The 27,735-nt window shown below is 36.8% G+C and overlaps 1 protein-coding gene across 1 annotated transcript; it reads right to left on the reverse strand.

Moving 5' to 3' along the window:
- Nucleotides 1–3,639: 3,639 nt before the first annotated feature.
- On the reverse strand, nucleotides 3,640–4,104 carry LOC120090884. The gene has a single exon (XM_039048581.1). The coding sequence runs from the start codon at nucleotides 4,102–4,104 to the stop codon at nucleotides 3,640–3,642; it is 465 nt and encodes a 154-aa protein (XP_038904509.1).
- Nucleotides 4,105–27,735: the final 23,631 nt, after the last annotated feature.

The raw sequence follows: 27,735 nt of genomic DNA on the forward strand, positions 1-27,735 counted from the left end.
CTGATGTTTTCTCTCCTCCCTTGCAGTCTTCAAATCAAAATTGAGCTTCTTCATTGCCCACAGCGCCTAGTGCTCTAATTCTAGCGGTAAATGACATGCCTTCCCAAACACCAGCGTATATGGGGATATGCCTATAGATGTTTTATAGGCAGTCTTATATGCCCACAAGGCATTGTCAAGCTTCATGGCCCAATCTTTGCGTGAGGGATTCACCACCTTTTCTAGAATCAGCTTGATTTCTCTGTTAGACACATCAGCTTGGCCGTTTTTCTAGGGATGATATGTGGTGGCGACCTTATGATGGACATTGTACTTGAGCAGTAGTTTGTTGATGATGCCATTGACAAAGTGGGAGCCTTCATCATTTATTATGGCACGTGGGGTGCCAAAACGAGTGAAGATGTTTCTTCGCAAGAATCTTGAGACTTTCGCTGCATCATTTGCGACGCATGATACTGCTTCAACCCACTTAGAGATATAATCGACGACCAATAAAATGTACTTGCAACCATTTGATGGCGGAAATAGTCCCATGAAGTCTATGCCTCACACGTCGAAGAGTTCCAATTCCAATATAATATTCATCGGCATCGCATTCTTCCATGAAATGTTTCCCGTGTGTTGACACTTGTCGCATTTCATAGAATAGTCTCGCACATCCTTGAATAGAGTCGACCAATAGTACCCGCTTTGTAACACTTTTGTTGCTGTGCGTTGACCTCCGAAATGTCCGTCATAGGGTAAGTCATGGCATTGGGAAAGTATGTGCTCAGAAGTAGTTTCTGGCACACAGAGTCACAAACTCTGGTCTGACCCCCTCTTGTAAGGATTCGGCTCGTCCCAATAGTAGGATTTACATTCATGCATAAGCCGCCTCTTTTGGTGGGCTGTGTAATTTTCTAGAAATTGCTTGTAGACCAGGTAATTGACAACATCTGCGTACCATGGTAATTCTTCAAGTTTGAATAGCTGCTCATCTGGAAAGGATGCATTCACTTTCGACTGAATGCGGTCTAGTTCCGGATTCTCTAACCTCGATAGGTTGTCCGCAACCTGGTTCTCCATCCCTTTGCGGTCAATTATTTCCATGTTGAATTCTTGGAGGAGGAGCACCCATTGGACTAGCCTTGACTTTGCATCTTTTTTTGTCATTAAATATTTTATTGCCGAGTGGTCGGTGTGAAGTATCACTTTGGATCCCAGCAAGTAAGCTCTGAATTTTTCAAGCGCAAAGATCACCGCAAGAAGCTCATTTTCTGTGGTAGTGTAGTTTGCTTGGGCGGAATTCAATGTTCTACTTGCATATGCGATGGGGTGTAGCATTGGTTTTTCCTTTTGTGCTAACACTGCTCCTCCCATCGCATAACCGTTGGCATCACACATTAGCTCGAATGGCTTTGTCCAGTTAGGTGCGATTAGAATAGGCTCGGTAATTAATGCGTTCTTCAGTACTTTGAATGCGTTGGGACATTGTGAATCAAAGTCAAACGTTCTGTCAACTTCTAGCAACGCACTCAATGGTCGAGCTATCTTCGAGAAGTCCTTCACAAAACGACGGTAGAATCCTGCATGTCCCAAGAAACTCCTTACAGCCTTCACATTTGTCGAAGGTGGAATTTTTTTCAATGGCCTCAATTTTTGTTTTATTCACCTCTAGCCCTTCCTTGGAAACTTTGTGCCCGAGCACAATTCCTTCGTTCACCATGAAATGGAATTTCTCCTAGTTCAGCACAAGATTTGTCTCTTCGCATCTCTTTAATATCTTCTCCAAGTTGTTCAGACAGACTTCATACGTTTGCTCGTAAACTGAGAAGTCGTCCATAAAAATTTCTACTGAATCTTCGAGATACTCGGAGAAGATTGCCATCATACACCTCTGAAACGTGCTCGGCGCATTGCATAATCCGAATGGCATACAGCGAAAAGAAAACGTACCGTATGGGCAGGTGAATGTGGTCTTTTCTTGGTCTTCGGAGCGATCATTATCTGGTTGTAGCCCGCATACCCGTCAAGAAAACAGAAGTAATCATTTCCTGCTAAGCGATCTAGCATCTGGTCAGTAAAAGGCAAAGGGAAATGGTCCTTCTTCGTCGCCGCGTTGAGCTTTTGGTAGTCCATATAAATTTGCCAGCCAATGACGTCTTCATTGGTATTAACTCATTGTTTGCATTCGGGACTACAGTCATTCCTCCCTTCTTGGGAACGCATTGCATGGGGCTAACCCACGTGCTATCGACGATTGGGTATATGATGCGATGGGCACATGCGATCGCAATTTCCTCAGTTTAACGCTTTTAGACATGATATTGCTTATTTTTATCGTCGCATTCTTTCATTGTTTTACTTATTTGAGCTATAATAACGTGTATTTCTACCCGTTATCAGAGCTCCCCAGGGTGACACATTGGGCCTAACATAACCTTTATCAACTAATTCTTGTAACTGCACCTTCAGTTCCTTCAACTCGTCAGGCACCATTCTATACAGAGCTTGTGATATTGGGGTCGTGCCTGAATTAGGTCAATGGCGAATTCTACTTCCCTATTAGGTGGCAAGCCTGACAACTCTTCGGGGATTACGTCTAGATACTTCTGAACTACTGGTACATCTTCAGGTTTCAAATTTTTATCCTGGGAGACTACTACATGAGCCAGATAGGCTTCACATATTTTTCCCATCAATTTCCTAACTTTTACTGCTGATATAAGACTACCTGAAGTTAACCCCCTACATCCCACAAGAACTACTTCCTGCTTCCCTGGCCTCCTGAAGGTCACCTCCCTTTTTTAGCAATCAACAATAGCATGGTACTTACCCAGGAAGTCCATTCCCAGAATTGCGTCAAACTCTAGCAAGTCTAAGGGAATTAGGTCAACACAGAAATCCTGACCTTTAATCAACACATCACAAACCCTATACCAATCGTTTGCTACTACTACATCTTTCGTAGAAGTAGAGATAAACAAATCCTCTGGCATACCATCAGGGAACCTATCTAAGTGTGATGAAAACATGCTAGATACAAAGGAACGTGTGGCACCAAGATCAATTAAAACATAAGCAGACTGATTACAAAGTCACATTACCAGTCACTACATCTGGAGCTTCCGCGGCTTCTTGGTGCGTAACTGCATACACACGCCCTTACTGCTGAGGTCGTTCTGTCACACCCTTCAGCTTTGCACCACTTGTCCCTTTTCCTCTGTTCCTAGCACCTCTTAGCTAGTTAACAGTCTGAGAGGACACTTGTTGAACTACATGGACCCCTCGGGTTTACTAGGGGCATTTCCTCTTGAAATGACCTGTTTTCCCACACTGGAAGCAAACTCCACTCTCGCTGTAGCATACCCTAAAGTGTTTCTTGCCATAGTTCTGGCACAAGGGCTTCCGCTCTGTATTGGCGATGGCTCACCAGAGCGTGCTACACCTGGTCGGCTAATGTAGATTGAGGTCTCTTCCTCTTGGACTTCTACCAATCCAACTTTTGGACCTACTCATACTCGATTGGCCTAAAGTTGGGGGTTGAAATCCCTTGTCCCTCTGCCCCACATACATCGCTCGGTTCTTCTGTACTTGCTCATCATCCCCCAAACTCCGCTCAACTCAAATAGCAGTCTCCACCAGCTGGTTTAAATCCAATCAGTTGGCTATAGAAGTTACTAGAGTTCTAATCTTCTTTCTCAAACCATTCTCGAACCTTTTACATTGGTATTTTTCTTTCGCTATAATGGGAAGAGCATACTGAGATAGTTTCATGAATTTCTGTTCATACTTAGCAACTGTTAAAGTTCCTTGCACCAACCTAAAGAACTCATCTCTTTTTGCTTCTCGAAAAGAGCTAGGGTAATACTTGTCCTTGTAAGCCTTCCTAAATTCAGGCCACAACAAAGCAATTGAGCTATTCTGCCTAGCAGATACCATCTTCCACCATTTTTTTGCTCCTTTTTGCAATAGAAACACAACTAACCCGAATTTACGGTCTTCCGGATAGTTCATCACATTGAAACATTTCCCTATTCGGTCCAACCATACCTTCACTTCTGCGAGGTCAGTAGTTCCCTCGAAGGCCATAACACCAAGGGGCTCGAAGTCTCTCGATGCCATAATTCTTTTCCGAGTCAGCCTGTACCGCACTTACGCTGGCTGCCAATCTTTGGGCAATCTTATCAAACACCCTATCCTCTAACTTAGGATCTACTCTGGGCTGAGGAGTACTCGACTCTCCATCAGACGTTGCCTCCTGATTTACAGGTCCTCAGGTCTTTCTCTTACTCACTCCTGAGTTCCTCTCGACCTCATGTTCATGGTCCGTAGGGTTAATTTCCCATCCACTGTCTACTTGCTTCGCCTGCCACCTCTTCTCGGCATCTTTACCTAATTGATAGTACATATATTAGGGACTCATACCACTGGGACCTGGAAATATGCATGAACTCTCTCTCATTCCCGAAACCTTATGCTCTGATACCAACTTGTCACACCCCCTCCCGGTTTACCCTCTAAAACCGAAAGAGATATGACGACAGCAGTTACTGACCTACTTGCTAGCACTTTCTGCTTAACTTAAGTGAAACCTACTTAAAACCTCAAAATGCACAAATTCAATCTAACTTAAATATTTAACCCAACACTTTGCTTAACTTAAACAATAAACATAATTAAAAAGGAGAAAGTAATGTGCGGGTTTTACGATTTGTTCTTTCAATCCCTTATAATTTGGATTCCTAGAACAAATTGTACTTCACCCAAATCTTTCATTTGGAATTGAGTAGCTATTCATTCTTTAATGGTAGTCAGATAGCCTACATAATTCCTAATAGTAGGATATCATCCACATACAACATACGAAAAAACTACTGAACTGTTGATGATCTTCTTTTAAACACAAGGCTCATCAAGATTTTGATCAAAGCCATAAGATTTGATTGTAGGATCAAATCTTATATTTTGAGATCGAGATGCTTGTTTCAATCCATAAATGGACCAATTAAGCTTGCAAACCTTTTGTTCTTGACCTTGTTGAATGAATCCCTCTGGTTGGTCATGTAGATGCTTTCGTCAAGATTACCATTCAAAAGACAATCTTGACATCCATTTGCCATATCTCATAGTCATAATATGTGACAATAGATAAGAGAATTCAGATAGACTTAATCATAGCAATAGGTGAGAAAGTTCTTTATAGTCAACTCTTTCAACCTGGGTATAACTCTTTGCTACTAGTCTAGCCTTAAAGGTCTGCACCTTTCCATATACACCCAGTTTCCTTTTGTAGATCCATTTTCAACCTATGGGTTTAACTCTATCAGGTTGATCAAGTTCCCGAATAGAATTGGGTTACATAGACTCAATTTTCGATCGATGGCTTTGATCCATTCATCTTTGTCAACATCAACCATTGCCTTCTTGTAAGACGATGGATCTTTAACCTTATCATCTAATCTGACAATTTGAGTTTCTGTTAAACCAAAATGATGAGTAGGTTGGGTTATAATCCTCCCACTATGTCATGACTCTCTCAATACTTGAGAAGGACGTGTTTGACTAGATGAAGCAACATCTGAAGGATCTCATATCTAAGAGTTCTATGAATGCGTTCGGATTGCTCCGATCTCACAGTGACCGACATACAATAATATACATTCAACACATACAGTTATGCAAAAGAATCTAATTGTTGGCATGCTACGAACAACAAATTAACAAAGGGACATAGTTCCATACCAGTTGAAGGCAGTTTTCAATCTTTGGAACTCCAACACAGCGAAAAACCTCCACGCGATCTAAAAATGCCCAACGGAAACGTCGACTGCAAAAGCACGAACAACATGAACTCACGACCGCAACGGGGACGACACCACTACTAAAGAGCCCCGAGTATTCTCGGAGTGAAAACCCAAAGGTTGGGCTTTGGTGAATTTGGTAGAGGAAGGAGGAAACAAGTCGTGTAGAAGATAAGCAAGTGGGAGAGTAAACAATGCTATTGTATAGCCGAAATGCTTATCGCATAGAGGAGCTACACGATCGTGTAGGAAATGCTGAACGATCGTTTAGGAAAAACATATACGATCGTTTAGTTAAATCGCGAGGCGGACGATTGTTTAGGCGGAGAAGAAACTATCGTATAGGCTCTCGGGCGATTGTTTAACGAAATCTTTTGGGCGGAAGAATGAATATCGATTGCATGATTAAAAAAATGAAAACCTAACATATTATATTTATATCCTATAGTTTTATATCACATATCTACTATAGTATTTTCTCCTCTACTTGATATAAATCATATTTATATCTAATTTCCTCCAAAATAATGCATCTCATACATTTGCCAATTATATCATATATAATTAACCAGTCAAATTATATCATATATAATCGAACTTTCTCTTGTCAATTTGAACATTTCAAATTAACCCAAGTACTGGTTCTCGACTTTTATCCAAGCTACCCAAGGGACCTAATGAACCTGTGGCTTGAAGCTCCAATGGTTCGTGAATAGCTGACTAAACTCTTTAGCCACGAGATCCACCATCCGTTAACTATCAGACATTTCACTAAAGACAAACAGTTGAACTCTTCTTACCAAAGATATATTTTTGTGTCCATCGGATATAACCAATCATGAGTATGGTGACCCTTCATAAATGCTCGTAAGTACAGTTGGGCCAAATTACCGTTATGCCTCTATAGTTACATCTCACTCCTTAAGTACCACTGATTCCTCTAATGAACAATACAACATAGTCCAACTATGTGTGAACACCTCTCTGGCCAAGAGAAGGTGCGTGGCACCACATCGTTCAAGCCCCAGAATCAACCCTTAAGGGAGCTATCTATTTGCTTACTCCTACTTCGGGGAAGGAGTGAATTTCATCTTGTGTAGCCGAGTTCTCAGCTCCCAAATCAGACGAATCCCCAAAATGGTAGGTTTGAATCGGCGAACTGGCCACTCGCACCTATACAAATCAAAGGACCGCCCTTAATGGTAAGAGTTCCCAACTCACTCAGGATTGAGGTCATGTTATCTATGGTCATTCTAGTGAAGTGAAGTCTCTGTTATGAACGTGTTATATAAAGAGACGTGAACACTTCGTGGTCAGGTCTTATACAAACTCTTTGTATAGGATGCCATCGCTCGCATATTCCCAACACGAATGATTAGAATCAGACCATCCGTGACAAGTCCCAACACTTGTGACCATTTCACAAAGCAGGCTGCATCCGTAGCATTACCAGGATAAGGTTTCCCTCTTTTATCCATATACTACAGAACATTTTGGTTATCACTCAAGACATGATCCACTTGTATATCACCACATACATGCTTGAGTCACATACAGATAACCAGGGATTTTATGTTTATTGGTTTGTAGTAAAGAAAATAAAACAATTAACCGAGCAAAATACAAGATGTGAAGTAAATATCATATATTAAAAATACAAGTGTTCGTACATACTGTTTACAAACTACAAGACACGAGACTTTAGGGCATCAACCCCAACAACATCAACAACTCTTGTTGAAGTGCTCGCCTTTTCAACCACTCTTGTTAATGTTTCAGTAGTTTCTCTATAAATTTTATTTAATACGATTTGGCTCTTTGGCTTATGTTTTCTAATGTGGATTTCGTCTAAGAAAGTAGCATTTGTCGATACAAATACTTTGTTTCTTTTGGACAAAAAAATAGACCACCTCTTGTTTCTTTAGAATAACCTACAAATAGGCATAATCTTGAACGCGGTTCCAATTTCTTTAGATTTTCCACAAGCACATGTGCTGGACATCCTCAAATCCCGAGATGCCATAAATTACTTTTACGACCTCCCCATGATTCAAAAGGTGTTCCAATAACACTCTTTGATGGAAATTGTTTTAAAAGGTGAAGCTGCAGTCTCCATTGCATAACCTCAGAACAAGATAGGTAGAGAAGCATAGCTCATCATAGAGCGAACCATGTCCAACAGGGTTCTATTTCTCCTTTCTGATACATCGTTTTGTTGAGGTGTACCAGGTGCTCAGAGTTGAGATGTGATTCCCATTGGGGTTGATGCCATAAATCTTGTGGGTCCTGTAGTTTCTGATTATAATGTTTAAATAATTTATTTATTTAATAAAATATGAGATGTTTTATTTGTCATTTAGTAGCACTAACCCACAAACCAATAAACTAACATCCAAGGTTATCTTCTGTAGCTTAAACATGTATGTAGAAACATACAGATGATCATGTTTAAGTGATAACCTAAATGGTCTGTAGTAGATAGATAAGGCTGGATACCTTATCCTTGTGACACTACGAATAAGGATCACTTTGTAGATGTTACAATCGTTGTAAACTGCTACAATGATCTGATCCTGATAATTCATGCGGAGACATATGAGCGGGGGTATTCTATACAAAGAAGTTTGTATAAGACCAAACCAGGAAATGATTAGTCTCATTATATAACACTGTTAATAATAGAGATTTACATTTCACCAAAGATGACCATAGATGACATGACTTGAATCCTGAGTGAGTTGGGAACTCCTTCCTGTGAAATAGTCTTTTGATTTGTATGGATGAGAGTGGCCAGATCGCGGACTCACTAAGCCTACCATTTTAGGTATTCGTCTGATTGGGGAGCTGGGAACGCAGCTACACAAGACAAAACTCACTCCTTCCCTGATGTTGGGTAAGTAGACAAATTGCTCCTTTAAGGGTTAATTCTGAGGCTTGAACAATGTGGCGCCACACCCTTTCTTGGCTCGAGAGAGGTTTGGTCATGGTTGGACTATGGCTTATTTTTCATTAGAGGGATCAGTGGTACTTAAGGAGTTAGATGTAACTATAGGGGAAAAACAATAATTTTAGCCCAGCTATACTTACGAGCAATTTGTGAAGGGTCATTGTACTATTGACTGGTTAAATCCAATGGACACAGAAGTATATCTATAGTGCGAAGAATGTAGTTGTCGGTCTTTAGTGAAGTGACCGACAGTTAATGAATGTTGAATAATTTAATTAAAGGAATTTAATTAATTATTCAAGTACCATTGAAGCTTCAATCTACAGTCCATAAGGTCCCCTCTGTAGCTCAACAGGGATTTATGAGAATCAATTTTGGATTAGTTTGAATTGTTCAAATTAATTGAGAGAATTAATTATATGTGATATAATTAATTTAACTTAATTATATATGATATAATTAATAAAATGTATTTGATACATTATATAAAGTTTATTTGAGAGAAAATAAATATATATGATTCAAATAATAATTATTTGTATTGAATTCATATAATTAAATTTAGTATATATGATATAACATATAGTGTTATATATACACACACACACACACACATATATATAAATTAAATTAATTAATTTTAATTTTAATTTTAAAATTAAAGGGAGGGAAATAACTTCCCTCCCCTTAATTCTCTCTTAATCGTAGTGAGTCGGACAGTTGGTGATGATAATCTCCTTCACAGAAGACTTGTGATAGAGGATTCTTTGGTTTTGAGATCTCAAGAAAATCCTAGTCATTCTATTCTCCTCTCAATCTCTTCCTCTTCCAAAAATGATAGAATCCACATCTTTTGTGATTCTCAGCCCTGTTCGAGAGTTTTTTGGTGTCGCCTCCAAAAGAGCTATGAATCAAAGGAAAATTTATACTACCGAACTACTCCTATTACTATAAAAACGTTGCAACGGTGGTAAGTACAGGGTTAAACCATAGAGAGGCACATAATTAATTCCCTCTTAAGTTAAATTTGATTGTGGAAAAACAGTAAAAATGCGGTTTTGTGTTTTGATTAATTCGAAAACATACATGAAAATAAATTGAAAGGGATAATTGTAAACAGAAAATTTTCATATAGTTCTCAAATCAAGTTAGACATTCAATGTAATTTCAATCATTGTTTTCTACCAATTGACTATGCGTTCAAATTATGCATGCATAACTACTTGCTTGATTTGATCTAACTAACTTCTATAAAGGCGGACAACTAACATGAATCTAACCAAGAAAACGTTCTAATTATTAATTAAGGTCAGAAAGGTCATACCCTAACTAATCTACGTACTTCTAAATTCTATTGGGTTCGATAGCGTTCATATAGAACTAAAAACACATGCATTAAGATTTAAGATTCAATTATGTCGATTAGTTGTGAGGAAAACCATATTCAATTAACCAGTTTTATCTTTGAACCTGGCAATTAGACGTTCTAAGAATAACCATCAAATGCCTAATTTACTATTGCTACTTATGACCTTAACTATACATTAATATGCAAAAATATACTTAAACAAGATTATTCATGCAAATTGTGACGAACTAAGAATCGATTAGCATGCACGATAAAGCGTGAAAGTCAACATCAATAATCATGATTAGGAGTTTAAATAGATTCAAAGAAAACAGACCTCTGAATTGCAAGAATCAATTAAAAATAGAAAACTCATGAAATTGACATCAAATCGTTGAAGCAAGAAATTAGATGAAGATTAACTCATAAATTCATAGACAACTTCAAGAGTTCAAGCCAATACATGTTTACAATCCAAAATAAAACTAAAATCTAACTTAATGATACCGAAAACATCAAAGGAAAAGAAGATAGTAAAACCTTTCCTCGGCCTCCATAGCCTCCAAGTTCATATCCCTTCAGCCTCCAAGAATTTTCAGCCTACTTTGACCTAAAGCCAAAGAGATGTATTTATAGGAAACAGACGCAACATTGCAATGCTTGAAAAATTGGACGTGATTGTCATGCAGATAGCTTCGGAGCACAACGTTGTTGATCCATTTACAAATACCCTCACGGCTAAGGTGTTTGAGGGTCACCTGCAGACTATGGGTCTATGGGATAGGCCACATCTAGTATAGGGCAAGTGGGAGATTTTATACTGGGCGTGGATTATGCCCTAGTTTATTGTTTTGTGTACTTATATATTAGTATGACTTTTATGATGTATACCCCACAAGCTTAAGGAGAAGCGGGAGAGTGTTGGGGTTGATGTTGTAAATATCATGGATTTCGTAGTTTGTAATTGTAGTGTACATAAAATTTATTTATTTAATAAAATATAAGATGTTTTATTCGACATTTAGTAACATTAACCCACAAATCAATAAACTAACATCCAAGGTTATCTGCTATAGCTTAAACATGTATGTAGAGACATACAATTGGATCATGTTTAAGTGATAACCTAAATGGTCTGTAGTAGATGGATAAGGCTGGATACCTCATCCTTGTGACACTACGAATATAACACGCTTTGTAGATGTTACAATTGTTGTAAAGTGCTACAATGATTTGATCCTAATAATTCATGGGAGACATGTGAGCGGGGGTATTCTATACAAAGGAGTTTGTATAAGACCAGACCAGGAAATGATTAGTCTCATTATATAACACTGTTAATAATAGAGATTTACATTTCACCAATGATGATCATAGATGACTTGACTTGAATCCTGAGTAAGTTGGGAACTCCTGCATGTGAAATGGTCTTTTGATTTGTATGGATCAGAGTGGCCAGATCGTGGACTCAATAAGCCTACCATTTTAGGTATTCGTCTGATTGGGGAGCTGGGAACGTAGCTATACAAGACAAAATTCACTCTTTCCCTGATGTCGGGGTAAGTAGATAAATTACTCCCTTAAGGGCTGATTCCAGGGTTTGAATAGTGTGGCGTCACACTTTCTCTTTCCCCGTGAGGGCTTTGGTCATAATTGGACTATGTCTTATTGTTAATTAGAGGGATCGATGGTACTTAAGAAGTTAGATGTGACTATAGGGGCAAAACGATAATTTTGTTTTGTAATTTTGGCCCAATTGTACTTATGAACAATTTGTGAAGGATCATTACACTATTAACTAGTTAAATCCAATGGACACAGAAATATATCTGTAGTGCGAGAGTGTAGCTGTCACTCTTTAGTAGAGTGACCGATAGTTAATGGTTGTTGAATAATTTAATTAAAGAAATTTAATTTATTATTCAAGGACTATTGGAACTTCAATCTACAGGTCCATAAAACACTCTCTGTATCTCAACAGGGATTTATGAGAATTAATTTTGGATAATTTGAATTTTTCAAATTAATTGAGGGAATTAATTATATGTGATATAATTAATTTAACTTTATATGTGATATGATTAATATAATGTATTTGATACACTATATAAAGTTTATTTGAGAGGAAATAAATATTTGAATATGATTCAAATATTAATTATGTGAATTGAATTTATATAATTAAATTTAGTATAAATAAGATTTATATTAAATACCATGCATTAATGAGAAAATTAAAACTATAGGTTATATGTTATATATATATACACATACATACATACATACATAATTAGTTATTATATATATATATATTATAATATATTTATTTAAATTAAAATTTTAATTTTAAAATTAAAGGGAGGGAACCCCTTATTTTCTTTTAAATTCACGTAGTGAGTGGGGCAGTTGGTGGTGATAATCTTCTTCACAAAAGACTTGTGATAGAGGATTCTCTGGTTTTGAGATCTCAAAAAGATCCCAGTCACTCTATTCTCCTCTCAATCTCTCCCTCTTCCAAAAATAACAGAGCTCATACCTGCTTGGATTACTGTAACTTTTGGAAGTTTGCTTGTTCGTAGTTGTTCATGACCGGAGAAGAGAAAATTCGTGAAGGCTATGAGTTCTTCAAGGGTAAGTAAACTCTATCCCTATTTTCCCCTTCAATTGCATGTTGTAATTTTTTTTTTTTTTGAAATTATGCATATTTTGTTCTGTAAATTTTTCATTATGTGAAAATTAAAAATTGGACCAATCCTTGCTTCCGCTGCAGAACTTCACCATTCCTTCATTTCCATGTTCTATCATATAGTTCTGGAATTCAACATCCATGTACTCTCCACCTCGACTGGATTGAAGTGTTTTAATCTTTTTACGTAACAAATTTTCAATTTCAACCTTACACTCCTTGAACTTTTCAAGTGTGTTAGGCTTAGGTTGCATTAGATAAACATGCCCATATCTTGAGTAATTGTCCGTAAAAGTGACAAAATATTCAAACCTTCCTCTAGCTTTTACACTCATCGGACCATAAAGGTTTGGATGTATAAGCTCCAAGGGTTTTGACTCTATAACATTTTCCAGTGAAAGGTCGTTTTGTCATTTTTCCCTCTAGACAGGATTGACATACATATAAAGAATTTTCTTCTAACTCATTTAGAAGTCCATTCTTAACCAACCTCTCAATCCTATTGAGATTAATGTGACCTAGTCTAGATCAAAGATGAGCATCATCTTTAGGAGAAAATTTTCTCTTCTTAGTTTTAGTGGTTGCAGTGTTGAACATTTCACTATTGTGGTGAGTTTTAGATACTAACAGCCTTAGTACATATAAGTTGCTTTCGTTTGTTGAGAACAGATATCATTACCATTTTTCGAGACAAACATTGTTTCTCGAATAAAAGATACATCAAAAGAGTGTTCTAACAAACATGAAACTAAAATCAAGTTCCTTTTAAAATTAGGAATATAGTAAACATTGTTTAACAACATAAACTTTGATTCAACAAACAACTTCAAACTCCTAACCGCAACTGCCAAGACAACCTTTCCTGTTCCAACCTGTAGAGTCACCGCTTCGGCTGTCAACTGTTTCTAGAAACTAGTTTCCTGCAAAGAAGTACAAACGTGGTTGGTGGCTCGTGAATCAAGTATCTAGGTATACTTATCATTTTCCACCAAACACGTTTCCAGAACTAGTAAATCATATTTACCTTCCTTTTCCTTCTTTTTCTAGGCCAAATAGATTGGGCAATTCATTTTTCAATGCCCATCTTGGTTGCAATGATAACAGGTTCCTTTTGCAACTTTGACCTTCTTGCCATTTTTGGACGGTAGCAGCAGTGATGGCTTTATTCCCCTTTCCACCCTTCTTCTTTTTCCACTTCTTCACGCCAGATGAAGAGGGAGACACATATTTAGTTCCAGAGGTCGAACCTCTGATGAAATTTTTCTTATTGGAGAAGGAAAATATCTATAGCTCATTAAGGAGGGTGGTGAGGTTGTAGTCATATTTGTTCATAATACAATTGCTACGAAATTACAGAAAGATGTCCGACAGCGATTGCATGATAAAGCTCACCCGATTGGGCTCATTTATGAGACTTCCATTCACCTTAGCAGTATTGAAATGGTTCATCATGTTAAGAACATGTTCCTTAACAGAAGATCATTTAGCCATCCGTGCACTGAAGATGAACTTAAGAGCATCATGCATGGCTTGCGAGGAAGGTTTTCCAAACACGTCACGCAATGATTCCATATTTGACGTGCAGTGATTATGGTCTCATGCTTTTTTAGCCAGGACTTCAGATAAGCTTGTCAAAATATAGACCTTTGCCTTATCATTGGTCTTAGTCCACTTCGCATAAGCATCATGAATACTTCGTGATAGGTTATACTAAGAGGCTGGAGGACATTCCTCAGTGAGAACGAATTTGAGGTCATCCACTACCAAAATCGTATTCATCGTATTTTTTAAATTGTATAATTTTCTCCTGTTAATTTTTTTTTCCAAGCAAAGTAACGATTGAGCTAGACATGCTGATACAATAACAAATTACTTATGCTAGACAATTGTGCAAAAATTCATTTTTTATTTTAATCCAATCAGTTTAGCAAAAATTAATGAACCCTAACATCATTGAATTTTGCAATGATACATTCAATGATTTGGAATAAATGCCACCTCAGGGTGTTCAGTTATTCCTTATCACCAAAGTGAGACACTCTCAATCAAACATTATCCCATAATAACTCCTTATTCATATAATATTTAATTACCATTCATTTGGTCAATAAATCATTAATTTCCTTAATGCTTTATCGTGAGTGTAACCCTTCATTTTCAACTCTATATCCTTGCTCCAATCAGTCTGCCTCAGGGAAGAACATAATTGATGCAATTGATTATAGTGGTCTTATCCATTTTTGAAGTTTGTAATGCTCTTCCCTCATGCAAATACCTTCCTAAGGAAGGGTGTGCTCAAGACACCACGAGGCCGAGCATGAAAGAAACATTACAAACTAACGAAGGATACCATAGGGTATGTTGTCACACGTCCTTCTCCCACTTACTATAAACACTTTCTCCATTCACCTTGATATTGACCCATGTAAATACCTTCCTAAGGGAGGTTGCGCCCAGGGTACCACAGGGCCGAGTATGAATCTCACCTTGTGAACTCTTTAAGAGAATATGAGTGGAAGAACAACATATCATATATATATATATATATATATATCTTTTTCCACCCACTAAGTGTTTTACCTTTTGGGTTTGTTAACTTAGAAAAAGTAAGGCTAAATTATTTTAATTAAGTTCTTGTTAAATTTGCTCAATATAACGCTTATATTCAATAGTTTAACAATATGTGTTTTTTTTAATTAAACTCTTATAATGAAATTAATCACTTTTTACATGCTTATAAAATATTTGCCCAATTCACCTTCTAGATCCATTCCCAGGTAGAGGTGTTTCTTTTTTGTCAGGTTAAAAACCTCAGCCTAGATAGCACGTTCCTTAGACAAAGGTCCCTTATGGGCAATTATTTTATAAATTTAATCTTTTAGCCAAGTTCATTTTAATCCTGTTAAAATGAATTAAAAGATTAACCTATTTCTAATCTCATTAGAAATGCTTATAAAATATTTGTCCAATTCACCTTCTAGATCCATTCCCAAGTAGAGGTGTTCATTTTTTGTTAGCTTAAAAACCTCAGCCTAGATAGCACGTTCCTTAGACAAAGGTCCCTTATGGGCAATTATTTTATAAATTTAATCTTTTAGCTAAGTTCATTTTAATCTTGTTAAAACAAGTTAAAAGATTAACCTATTTCTAATCTCATTAGAAATGTGTTTAACATAAGTCTAGTTGAATCAATTTTAAACCATTAAAAAATTTGAACTTATGTTTACATGAAACTCTTGATTATCGATTTTAATCTAATTCATTGAACTTATAACCTTAATAAAACAATGAATTTGTGAAAATCCTTTTTCGTTTTCATTATGACGACTTTGATTAAATATAACGTTTATATTAATCTAAGTAATGTCATGATCAATGTAAAGTTCATTTTTCATCTAATTATAACGCTTATAATTATCATACATGAAAAAATAAACACACATATTCATTGCTCTATATTATACATTATAACATTTATGACGCATGAATATGCTTACTTAAAACATGCTACAATTATATTATAATGCATAAGCATGCTTATATTAATCATGTAACAATATAACATTTATATGAAGCAGGATCATGCTTATCCTAAGGTGGGATTTTAAAACTATATGACATATATTATGCAACATATAAAACGTATAGTTAAATAATGCATCACATACATATAAAACTAAATAAAAGCTATGATAGACCAAATATTGGAACCCTAATTTTAACAAAATTAAAATTACAAAGGAAAGATGTCATCCTTGCATTGGAAGAGGCTCTTACGATCGACTATCTGCCAGGTACCTTCCATGGCACACAAATTGAGATGGACAAGGGATTTCATATGAACTTCATGCATGGCAGATGAAGTGCTCGATGCATGGTGCTTTGCTCGACACATGGGTTTCGAGTATCGCATGCGTTAGACAACAATGTTCTACGTATGTGCATCGTCCTTCTGCAAGCGACTGTGAGCATTGCATCCATCGTGCCTATGCCCCTTCACTGCATGGGCATCAACTTGTCGCATGGGTTTGCGTTCAGTCTTGTAACTGTCGACGATGGTATACGTTGACGTGCTTATCTTCAAGCTCCTCTGCTTTGCAAGGTCATCACCCCAATGCATGGAGTGCGTCCTGCCGCAAGCCATCATCACATGCTATCTCGTCCAAGCCATCATCGCATGCCAAGATACCAGGCACCACGAGACAGAAGAAAATATTTTGTTTTTCTTTGTAATTCTGGGCACTGGACAACATTGTTTCTAATCCTGAACGACCCCAAAAATACAGAATCGAGTGCAAAAGTAAAATGCCCAAACAATAGGCCCTTACATCGATCAAATCAACATAAAATTTTACAATCTATGGTGCCAATAAATGAAATTATCTATCAAGCAACCTCAAATCATTTTCAAGAAAAATGCAGAAAAATAACCCACCTCATGCACCGTTTTTTGTTTCAAAAAATAGAAAATCAAAATGCAAGAAAACATTGACTTTGATACTAATTGAAGGAATCGAATTTCCGCAGACGCGTGTGAATACCTTGCATTTAGACAACTGTTTTCGTGGAAACAAAAAATAGTAAAATAAAACATGCATTTGTAGGATGAACATTCAAAGAAAACTATAAGCATGTTAGAAAAGAGGAAATAAAGAAGAAATCAAAACTCACCTTTGTTGATTTTCTAGCTTTCCTCTTCCATCGTTATCAACGATCGTGAACTTCTCCAATAAAGTACACCACCAAAAAAGTTATCTTGCTATTCTCTAGGATTCTAAAGAACTTGGAATAGTGGTTTCCAAAAACTTTTGAGGAGGAAAAGGGTAGAAAATTTTAGAGAGAAGTTAGAGAGAATGTGGAGACTTGTGTAAAAAATTCCTCTTCCTAAATGGGCTATAAGAATATATTAAAATGGAGCAGGGTTAATCCCTTCTCCAAGAATTTCCCTTTATACCCTTAGTGCTAATTAAATAAATAACTCTTATTTAATTAATTGACACATTAATTAAATAACCATATATTACATCCTATTTAATATACATTTATTTAATTATCATAAATATCATATATTTATACTAACCTCCAAGCTCCATTATTTCTTAATCAATTAATTAACCATTAATTAATCAATTAAATGACTATATTAAATCATATTTAATATGAAGTGAATTAATATATAAATATCACATATTTATATGTGTACATCTCTTTATGAATCCAATTCGTATAAATCTAATATTTTGAATCTTATTCAAATATATCTCTCTTACGTAATTTGGATTATAGATTATTTCTATTAATCATTATATATTAATCTGATTAATATAAAATTTCCACATTTGATTTGAACAATTTAAATCATTCCTCATTACTATCCTTTAGTGAGCTAACAAGAGTACCTTATGGACCTATAAATTAGAAGCTTCAATGATATGAGATTAATTGATTAAACTCCTTTAATCCAGTTAATCAATATTCATTAACTGCCAATCACTCCACTAAAGATCCATAGCTGCACTCTTCGCAATATAGATATATTTCAATGTCCATGGATAACCTATCAAAAGAGTGATGTCCCTTAAAAAATGCTCATAACTACAGCTGGGTCAAAATACTGTTTTACTCCACATTTACATCTAACTCTTTCAGTACCACTGATTTCTCTAATGAATAATCAGTCTATAATCCAGTGAGAGGTTGTGGCCTCATTGTTCAAGACCTGAAACCAGCTATTAAGGGAACAATTTATCTACTTTTCGAAGGAATGGGAATGAGTGAATTCTATCTTGTGTAGTTGTGTTCTCAGCTCCTTAATCAAACAAATCCTCAATTTTCAATTTCATCGTGAATTAAAAAACAGAAACATAAAATATGCATTCTAACAAAATTTTATAGCATGCTAAAGAATAAATACAAAGAATGAAATAGGGTTCAAAGACACACTTACCCTTGAAGCCAAAAGATCTTCACGAATTTCTCTCAACGAACGATCACGAAGAAAAAAACCAAAATGGCCACCATAATAAGAGAACCTTCTGTAGGGTATGAGAATTCACAAGAGTTGTGGGCTCTGATGATTTTGAGAGAGGGATAAAGATTTTGATTGAGCGAAGAAGAAAAATAAAAGAGTAGGGAAGAGAATAACAACACAGTTACGTGGAAACCCTCGTACAGGGAGAAAAACCACGATATAGAGACTTTTCTTATTATTTTAATCTAATAAACTGAATACATAGGGACACAATGTATAAATAGATAGTAGGAAACCCTAGGTTAATAACCCTATTTTCAATACTCCCTCTCAAGTTGGAGCATAAATATTAACAAGGCCTAACTTGCTTACATAATAATCAATGCTTTGTCTCAGTAGCCCTTTTGTAAATACATCTGCAACTTGTTGATTTGAAGGAATATAAGAGATGCATATGTTTCCACTGTCCAACCTCTTCTTAATGAAATGTCTGTCAATCTCTACGTGTTTAGTTCTGTCATGTTGAACCGGGTTATTTGCAATACTGATGGCAGCTTTATTGTCACAAAATAATTTCATCGGAAGCTCATTATCTTGCTGGAGATCTGATAACACTTTCTTCAACAAATTTCTTCACAAATCCCCAGACTCATGGCCCTATACTCAGCCTCATCACTACTAGCAACAACTTCTTGTTTCTTACTTCTCCAGGTGACTAGATTACCCCAGACAAACGTATAGTACCCAGACGTCAATTTTCTATCAACAACATACCTTGCCTAATCAGAATCAGTGTAAGCTTTAACAGATCGTTTATCGATCTTTCTGAACATTAAACCTTTGCCAGAAGTTCCTTTCAGGTACCGGAGGATACGTTCAACTGTTGTCATATGATCCTCACATGGAGCTTGCATAAACTGACTGACAACACCTACTGCATACAAAATATCTGGTCTTGTGTGAGACAAGTAGATCAATTTCCCGACTAACCGCTGATACCTTTATTTATTAATAGGAATTCTATCATTCTTATCACTGAGCTTCGCATTGTACTCTACTAGTGTGTCAACAGGTTTACACCCAGTCATGCCTGTTTCCTTTAGTAAGTCCAGAGTATATTTTCGTTAAGAAACTGATATACCTTCTTTTGATCGAGCCACTTCCATTCCCAGAAAGTATCTTAGCTTCCCGAGGTCTTTAATTTCAAATTCTTCGGCAATCTCTGTTTTGAGCCTCATGATCTTTGCACCATCATCCCCAGATAAAACAATGTCATCAACGTAGACAATAAGAACAACTATCTTCCCTGATGTCGATCTTTTATAAAAAGAGTGTGATCAGAATGCCCCTGAACATACCCCTGTGCTTTCACAAAAGTTGTGAACCTGTCAAACCAGGCCCTTGGAGACTATTTCAATCCGTATAACGACTTTCTTAATCTACACATCTTGTTTTTTAATTGACTCTAGAACCTAGAAGGAGGACTTATATAGACTTCCTCTTCAAGTTCCCCATTCAAAAAGGCATTTTTAACATCAAGTTGGTGTAGAGACCAATCCTTATTTACAACAACTGACAAGAGCACTCGGATAGTGTTAAGTTTGGCCACAGGAGAAAAATTTTCAGAATGATCTACTTCATAGGTCTGAGTAAAGCCTCTTGCAACGAGTCTAGCCTTGTACCTGTCAATCGTCCCATCTGACTTGTATTTTATAGTAAACACCCATTTACATCCAACTGTCTTGTGCCCTTTAGGCAGAGCCACCTGTTCCCAAGTTCCATTCCTCTCGAGAGCTCTCATTTCTTCTATAACTGTAGACCGCCATTTTGGTTTTTTCATTGCAACACTTATGTCATTTGGAACCATCTCAGTGTCCAAACTAGTAGTGAATGCTTTGAATTCGGTTGTTAGATTACTATATGTTATGTAACTATGCATAGGGTATTTAATAAATTAACGAGTGCCTTTCCTTAGAGCTATAGGAAGATCAAGCGATGCATCACGTTCTTTCAATTTTCCAGACTCCTCACCATGATCGACTATCTGTGTATTAGAGACTTCAGTAGTATCCTCCACATCATCATTAGCCAGAATCATTTCATTCTCTATTGTCTCCCCTTCTGCCATTCTTTCAGTATTAGTACTTCCTTCTCCCTTATCTTGCCTGCATTCATCAGTCTCCATATATACATCAACATCGTTAATTTCAGGAATGTATGTACCTGGATCTGATGGTGGGTCTGACTCATGCATTGAAGCCGGCGGTTCTAGCTCGATAGTTAACATTGTTTCCTTCCTGAGATTCTTCCTATATTAAGTTTTCCAAGAAACTTGGTTGGTAGGAAGGACCAAACTGTCATGCTCAGAACTAGGTTTAGACAAGATATGAATGGGAGCTGACTCTAAAGGAATAGTATAAGATGACCAGTTAGTCTCTTCATTCATGTTCTCCCCCCTGAAGATGACTAACAGGGAAAAACGGCTGATCTTCGATGAAGGTGACATCCATTGAGACATAGTACTTACGAGATGACAGATGATAGCATTTATATCCACGTTTGGTGAAGTGGATATCCAACAAAGACACACTTCTGAACACGTGGAGTAGATTTTGTGCGGTTTGGACATGGGAGTAAACAAAGGAAACACAACCAAAAACCCGAAGAAGAACATCGGAGATTAATCGAGTGGTGTGGAAGGACTCTTTAAACAATTCTAAAGAAGTATGAAGATTAAGAATACGAGAGGGCATCCGATTAATGAGATAGGCAGCAGTGAGAACTACATCCCCCCACAGGTATAACGGAAGAGTGGCAGATAACATAAAAGACCGGGCTACTTCAACCAGATGACGATTTTTTAGCTCAGCTACTCCATTTTGTTGTGGAGTGTAAACACATGAGCTCTGGTGGACAATACCCTTAGAAACAAGAAAATCCCTGAAGAAGACATTGAAGAATTCTCGCCCATTATCACTTCGTAAAAGTTCAATCTTTTTTTTAACTGAGTTTCGACAGTTGTATAAAATTGTTGGAAAATAGATGACACCTCATATTTGTCAGTGAGAAGGAAGACCCAGGTAAGACGGGTGTGATCATCTATAAATGTGACAAACCACCGTTTTCCAGTGGAAGTGGTAACCGGTGAGGGGCCCCATACATCACTATGAACCTGTCTCTTATACACATCTAGATGTGTATAAGAGACAGGGTGTGATCATCTATAAATGTGACAACCACCATTTTCCAGTGGAAGTGGTAACCGGTGAGGGACCCATACATCCCTATGAATAAGGAAAAAAGGACTCGAGGGTTTGTAAGGCTAGGACCGGAAAGAAACACAACTTTGCTTGGCACGAATACACACATCACAATTTAAAGAAGAAGTATTAACATTGCGAAATAAATGCGGAAACAAATATTTTATATATTGAAAATTTGGATGTCCTAAACGGAAATGCCACAACAGAAAGTCTTTTTTAGAAACAGAAAATTTAATGACATAAACCCAGTTTGATGATCATCTCTAGAGGAAGCTTCTTCAGAAAGGAAGTAGAGTCCCCTATCGTGCAGGGCAGTTCCTGAAACAAAACGGAATTAATTGAGAAAATTGCCTTACACTTCAAATCCCTTGTAATTTTACTGACAGACAATAGATTATAAGAGATTTTAGGCACATGTAAAGTATCACGCAGAATTGAGCCATCAAACTGAGAGATATGGCCTTTCCCCGTAATAGGGGCAAAAGACCCATCTGCAATGCGAATACGCTCATTGTCAGCACTTGGGTTATACGACATAAACAATTCTGAAGAACTTGTAAGATGATCTGTGGCCCCTGAGTCCACAATCCATGGTTTTTTACCATTTATACTAATAAGGCCAAGTGAAGGGAAATTACCTGACTGTGCAATAACACTCACCCCAACCGTACTCAAGTTGTTCTTACTGTCAACGGAAGACTACTTCTGAGTCTGTTGTTTAGAGGTTTCCCATGCAATTTCCAACACTGGTCCTTTGTGTGCTAGAGCTTCTTACAATGTTCACACACATGTGGGGTTTTTTTTTTTTTTTTTATCGCCATTAGCACTGGATGACTTTGCAACAAAGGCAATTGCATCAGTTGTAGGAATGGGATTATTCATGGCGTACGACCGATCCTCTTCCAACTGTATTTTGGACCAGACTTCTCTGAGTGAAGGAGTCGGGCGTTGGCCCAATATCCGACTACGAACACCATTGAATTTAGGATTTGATCTAGCCAAGAACACATAAACATTGTCTGCCTCTTCGATTTTCAAGTATTGAGCCCCATCTTGTGCACAATTGCAGACAACCTCTCGACACAGGTCCATCTCTTGCCATAACATTGATAGTTTGTTAAAATGCGATGTAACATCCATGGATCCTTGTTTGCATTCATGGACCTGTTTATGAAGCGTATATAGTCGAGAGGCATTCTGTCTCTTTGAGTACAAATCTTTCACTGCCTTCCAGATATCCTTAGTGTTGCAGTATATAATAATAGTCTGCCTATTTGAGGTTCCATACTATTCACCAAAACAGAGTGTAATAGCAAGTCTTCTCCTTTCCAGATTCGTTCTTATGGATCGCCTAGTGTTGGCTTTGGAATCTCCCCTGTCAAGTACCCAAATTTGTGACGGATTGATTGGGACCAGGAGAAATAATTTTGGCCATTTAATTTTTCCCGTACAAGAAATCCTGCAGAATTGCCAATCAAACCAGATAAATAAGAAACATTTGGCAAAATAGGGAACGAGTTTACCGGGTTCTCTGAATAGACTGGTTGAACCGGTTGGGGATTTGCACCAAATATCATATCCAAGTCTGAAATCTGTTGTTGGAGATAATCCAACCATTGTCTCACATCGTCTGGGTAATGGGTCGAACCACAAACGGCTGAAAACGGGGCAGCTACTATCGACTGAAAATATGTCACCGGTTGGAAGGAGTTCGTCGGCATCTGTGAAAAACCCAGTCGACCGGCTGGAAGGCAGCCAATGGCATCTGTGAAGGAGGTCATTGGTCGAACCCATTTGATGTGGAAAACCCAGCCACGTTCAGCGCTTCCCTTTGTAGATCGATCCGATCTGATGTGGAATGGCAGACCGACGCGAAATCGACTGGTGCAAATGTCTGTGACGACACGGAAGACTCCGACGACGCGGAAGGCAACAATCTGCAACTTAGAACGACTGGATCAGTCTGTCCATCGAGGATTCATCTGCAATCTGCTTGTCCATCGATCAGAGCTTATGTTTGGTGTGGCAGCTCCCACGGACGGTGGCTCTCCGTTGACTACTGGTGGACGGTAGAAAGTAACTTCGGTAGGGCTGCTTGAAAACACTCATTTATGACCGCTCGAATAGCCGTCTTCATGTCAAAACCCGAAGTTCCATCAGCAGAAGACGTCTGTGCTTGATTCTCTTCCATAACGGCTAGGGTTTCGTCGCTTAGCTCTGTACCATTTTAAAAATAAAAGAGTAGGGTAACAACACAGTTATGTGGAAACCCTAGTATAGGGAGAAAAACCACAATATAGAAACTTTTCTTATTATTTTAATATGATACACTGAATACATAGGGACACACTGTATAAATAGACAGTAGGAAACCCTAGGGATCTACACAATTATATAAACGCCCCAAGGTTAATAACCCTATTTTCAACACTCTACATGAATGATCAGGATCAAATCATTTGTAGAACTTTGCAACAATTGTAACATCTACAAAATGGGTTGTATTCATAGTGTCAACAAGATAAGTTACCCAACCTTATACATCTACTACAGACTATTCAAGTTATCACTTAAACACAATCCATCTATATGTTTCTACATAAATGTTTAAGTTATAGAAGATAACCTTGGATGTTTGTTTATTGGTTTTGTGGGTACATGCTACTAAATGTCGAATAAAATAACTCAAATTTTATTATAAAAAAATAAATTATTGGTACAATACAATTACAAACTACATGACCCATGAGATTTATGGCATCAACACCAATAGGCTATCATGGCCACTCTCACCCATACAGGTCAAAGGACTGCCGTCATAAACAAGAGTTTATAACTCACTTAAGATTAAGGTCAAGACTCCTAATCCTAGAGAATATTAGTTTCTTCAAGTAATAGTGTTATAAAGAGAAACTAATTATTTCATGGTCTGATCTTTGTATAAACTCCTTTATACAGGATACCCTCATTCATATATCTTTACATGAATGATATGATTCATATTGTTTGTAACACTTACATTTTATGTAACAATTACAAAGTGGATCGTATCCGGAGTGTTACGAGGATAAGACACCCAATTTTCATCCATTTAATGCAGACCTTTTAGGTTATTACTTGAACATGAACCACCTGTATGTCAACCACATACTCTTCAAGTGACATCATATAACCTTGGATCTTAGTTTATTGGATTAAATTAATGCTGTCTAAATATCAAATAAAATATCTCTGAATTTATTAGATAAATAATTTGTGTTAACAAAACTACAAACCATGATATACGACTCACTTTGTATTTGATACAAACGTAATGATCTAACGTATTCGTATAGATGATATGCAAGTGGAGGTATCCTATGTAATGAGTTTGTATAAGACCGGATCGCGAAATAGTAACCACTAGATGTAACACCATTGACTAGTTAGATTTCTATTTCAATAGAATGACCTAGGTGATGGAACTGTGAAGTTTCGTAGTTGAAGCAGGGATCGACTCAATTTTTATTTCACAGAATAAAGAAATTATAGAACATATAATATGCATCAAAATAAAAAATTGCAAAGTTAAAAAGAGGAATAAGAGTGCTTACCCTTGAAGCCAAAGATCTTCATGAAACTCTCGAACTATTCACGAACAATTCGTGGAAACACGAACACCCAATGATGACACCACCACAAGTGAGACCTCGGTATTCTCTTTCGGGATGAGAATCCACAGGAGGTGTGACCTCTATGTATTTTTGGGAAGAAGGAATAAAGGTTTTAGAGGAGAAAAAATCTTTTACAGGGAGAGTTTATAGAATACACACATAGGGACACACTCTGTGTAACGACCCGAATTCAAGAGGGGTACATGAATGAACCGATATCACATCCGAATGAGAGGGATCCTGAAGATATGAAAGTATAGTTAAGAAAGGCTCAAAAGAATTGAAAGTTACTATCTATACCAATAAGGTGCACCTTCCTTTTCGATGGCTCAATCATAAAAACTCCAAAGCTAAGCGTGCTTAGTTTTTATAACTCCATCAGGGGGTGCGAGTTATAACTCCCTCTCTTTAATTTTGAAAATTTAATTTAAAATAAAATAAATTTAAATAATATATATAATAACTAACTTATTATATTTATATATATAGCTATATGTTATATTAAATATAACACATAACCTATAATTTTTATAGTGTATCAATACAATATAGCCTATAGTTTTTAATTCTCTTAATCATTTGTGGTAATTAATATAAATCACATTTATACTAAATTTAATTATATGAATTCAATCTATTTAGTTAAATTTGAATCATATTCAAATATTTATTTTGTCTCAAATAAACTTTATATTATAATATATCAAATACATTATATTAATTATATCAAATATATAATTAATTTAATTATATCACATATAATTAATTCTCTCAATTAATTTGAACAATTCAAATTAATTCAAAATTGATTCTTATTAATCCCTGTTAGCTACAAAGAGGACCTTATGGACATGTAGATTAAAGCTCTAATGGTAGTTGAATAATTAATTAAACTCCTTTAATTAAATTATTCAATATCCATTAACTGTCAGCCACTCCACTAAAGACTGTCAGCTACACTCTTCGCACTATAAATTTATTCATTTTTCCATTGGATATAACCAATCAACAATGCGATGACCCTTCACAAATTGCTCGTAAGTACAGTTGTGCCGAAATTATTGTTTTGTCCCTATAGTTACATCTAACTCCTCAAGTACCGCTGATCTCTCCAATGAACAATAAGTCTTAGTCCAACTATGACCAAACCCCTCTTGGGCTAAGAGAGGGTGTGACGCCACATTGTTCAAGCCCTAGAATCAGCCTTTAAGAGAACAATTTATCTACTTACCCAGACGTTAGGGATGGAATGATTTTTGCTTGTGTAGCTATGTTCTCAACTCCCCAATTAGATGAATCCCCAAAATGGTAGGCTTATTAAGCCGGCGATCTGGCCACTCTCACTCATACAAATCAAAGGGCTGTCTTCATAGGCAAAAGTTCACAACTCACTCAGGATTCAAGTCATGTCACCTATGGTTATCCTAATGAAATGTAAGTCTCTATTATGAACGGTGTTATATAATGAGACTAGTCATTTCGTGGTACGGTCTTATACAAACTTCTTTGTATAGAACACCTCCGCTCACATGTCTCTACATGAATGATCAAGATCAAATCATTTGTAGCACTTTACAACAATTGTAATATCTACAAAGTGGGTTATATTCATAGTGTCACTAGGATAAGGTACTCAAACTTATCCATCTACTATAGACCATTTAGGCTATCACTTAAACATGATCCACCTATATGTCTCTATATACATGTTTAAGCTATAGAAGAAAACATTGAATGTTAGTTTATTGGTTTTGTGGGTTAATACTACTATATGTCGAATAAAACATCTCATATTTTATTAAATAAATAAAATGTTTGTACATTACAATTACAAACTACAGGACCTACGATATTTAGGACATCAACCCTAACACTAGAAAACTTAGTCTTAATCCTGAGTATATTATGAACTTCTGTTCACGAGGGATTGTCCTTTAATTTGTATGGGTGAGAGTGACCAGTTTATCGACTCAATAAGCCTACCAATTTGAGGACAAGACCGAGTGGGGTGCTGGAAACATAATATAACAAGATGGAATTCACTCATTCCCGACTTTAGGGTAAGTAGATGAATGTTCCCTTAA

The sequence above is a fragment of the Benincasa hispida genome, chromosome 11, assembly GCF_009727055.1.
Source record: "Benincasa hispida cultivar B227 chromosome 11, ASM972705v1, whole genome shotgun sequence".
NCBI lineage: Eukaryota > Viridiplantae > Streptophyta > Magnoliopsida > Cucurbitales > Cucurbitaceae > Benincasa > Benincasa hispida.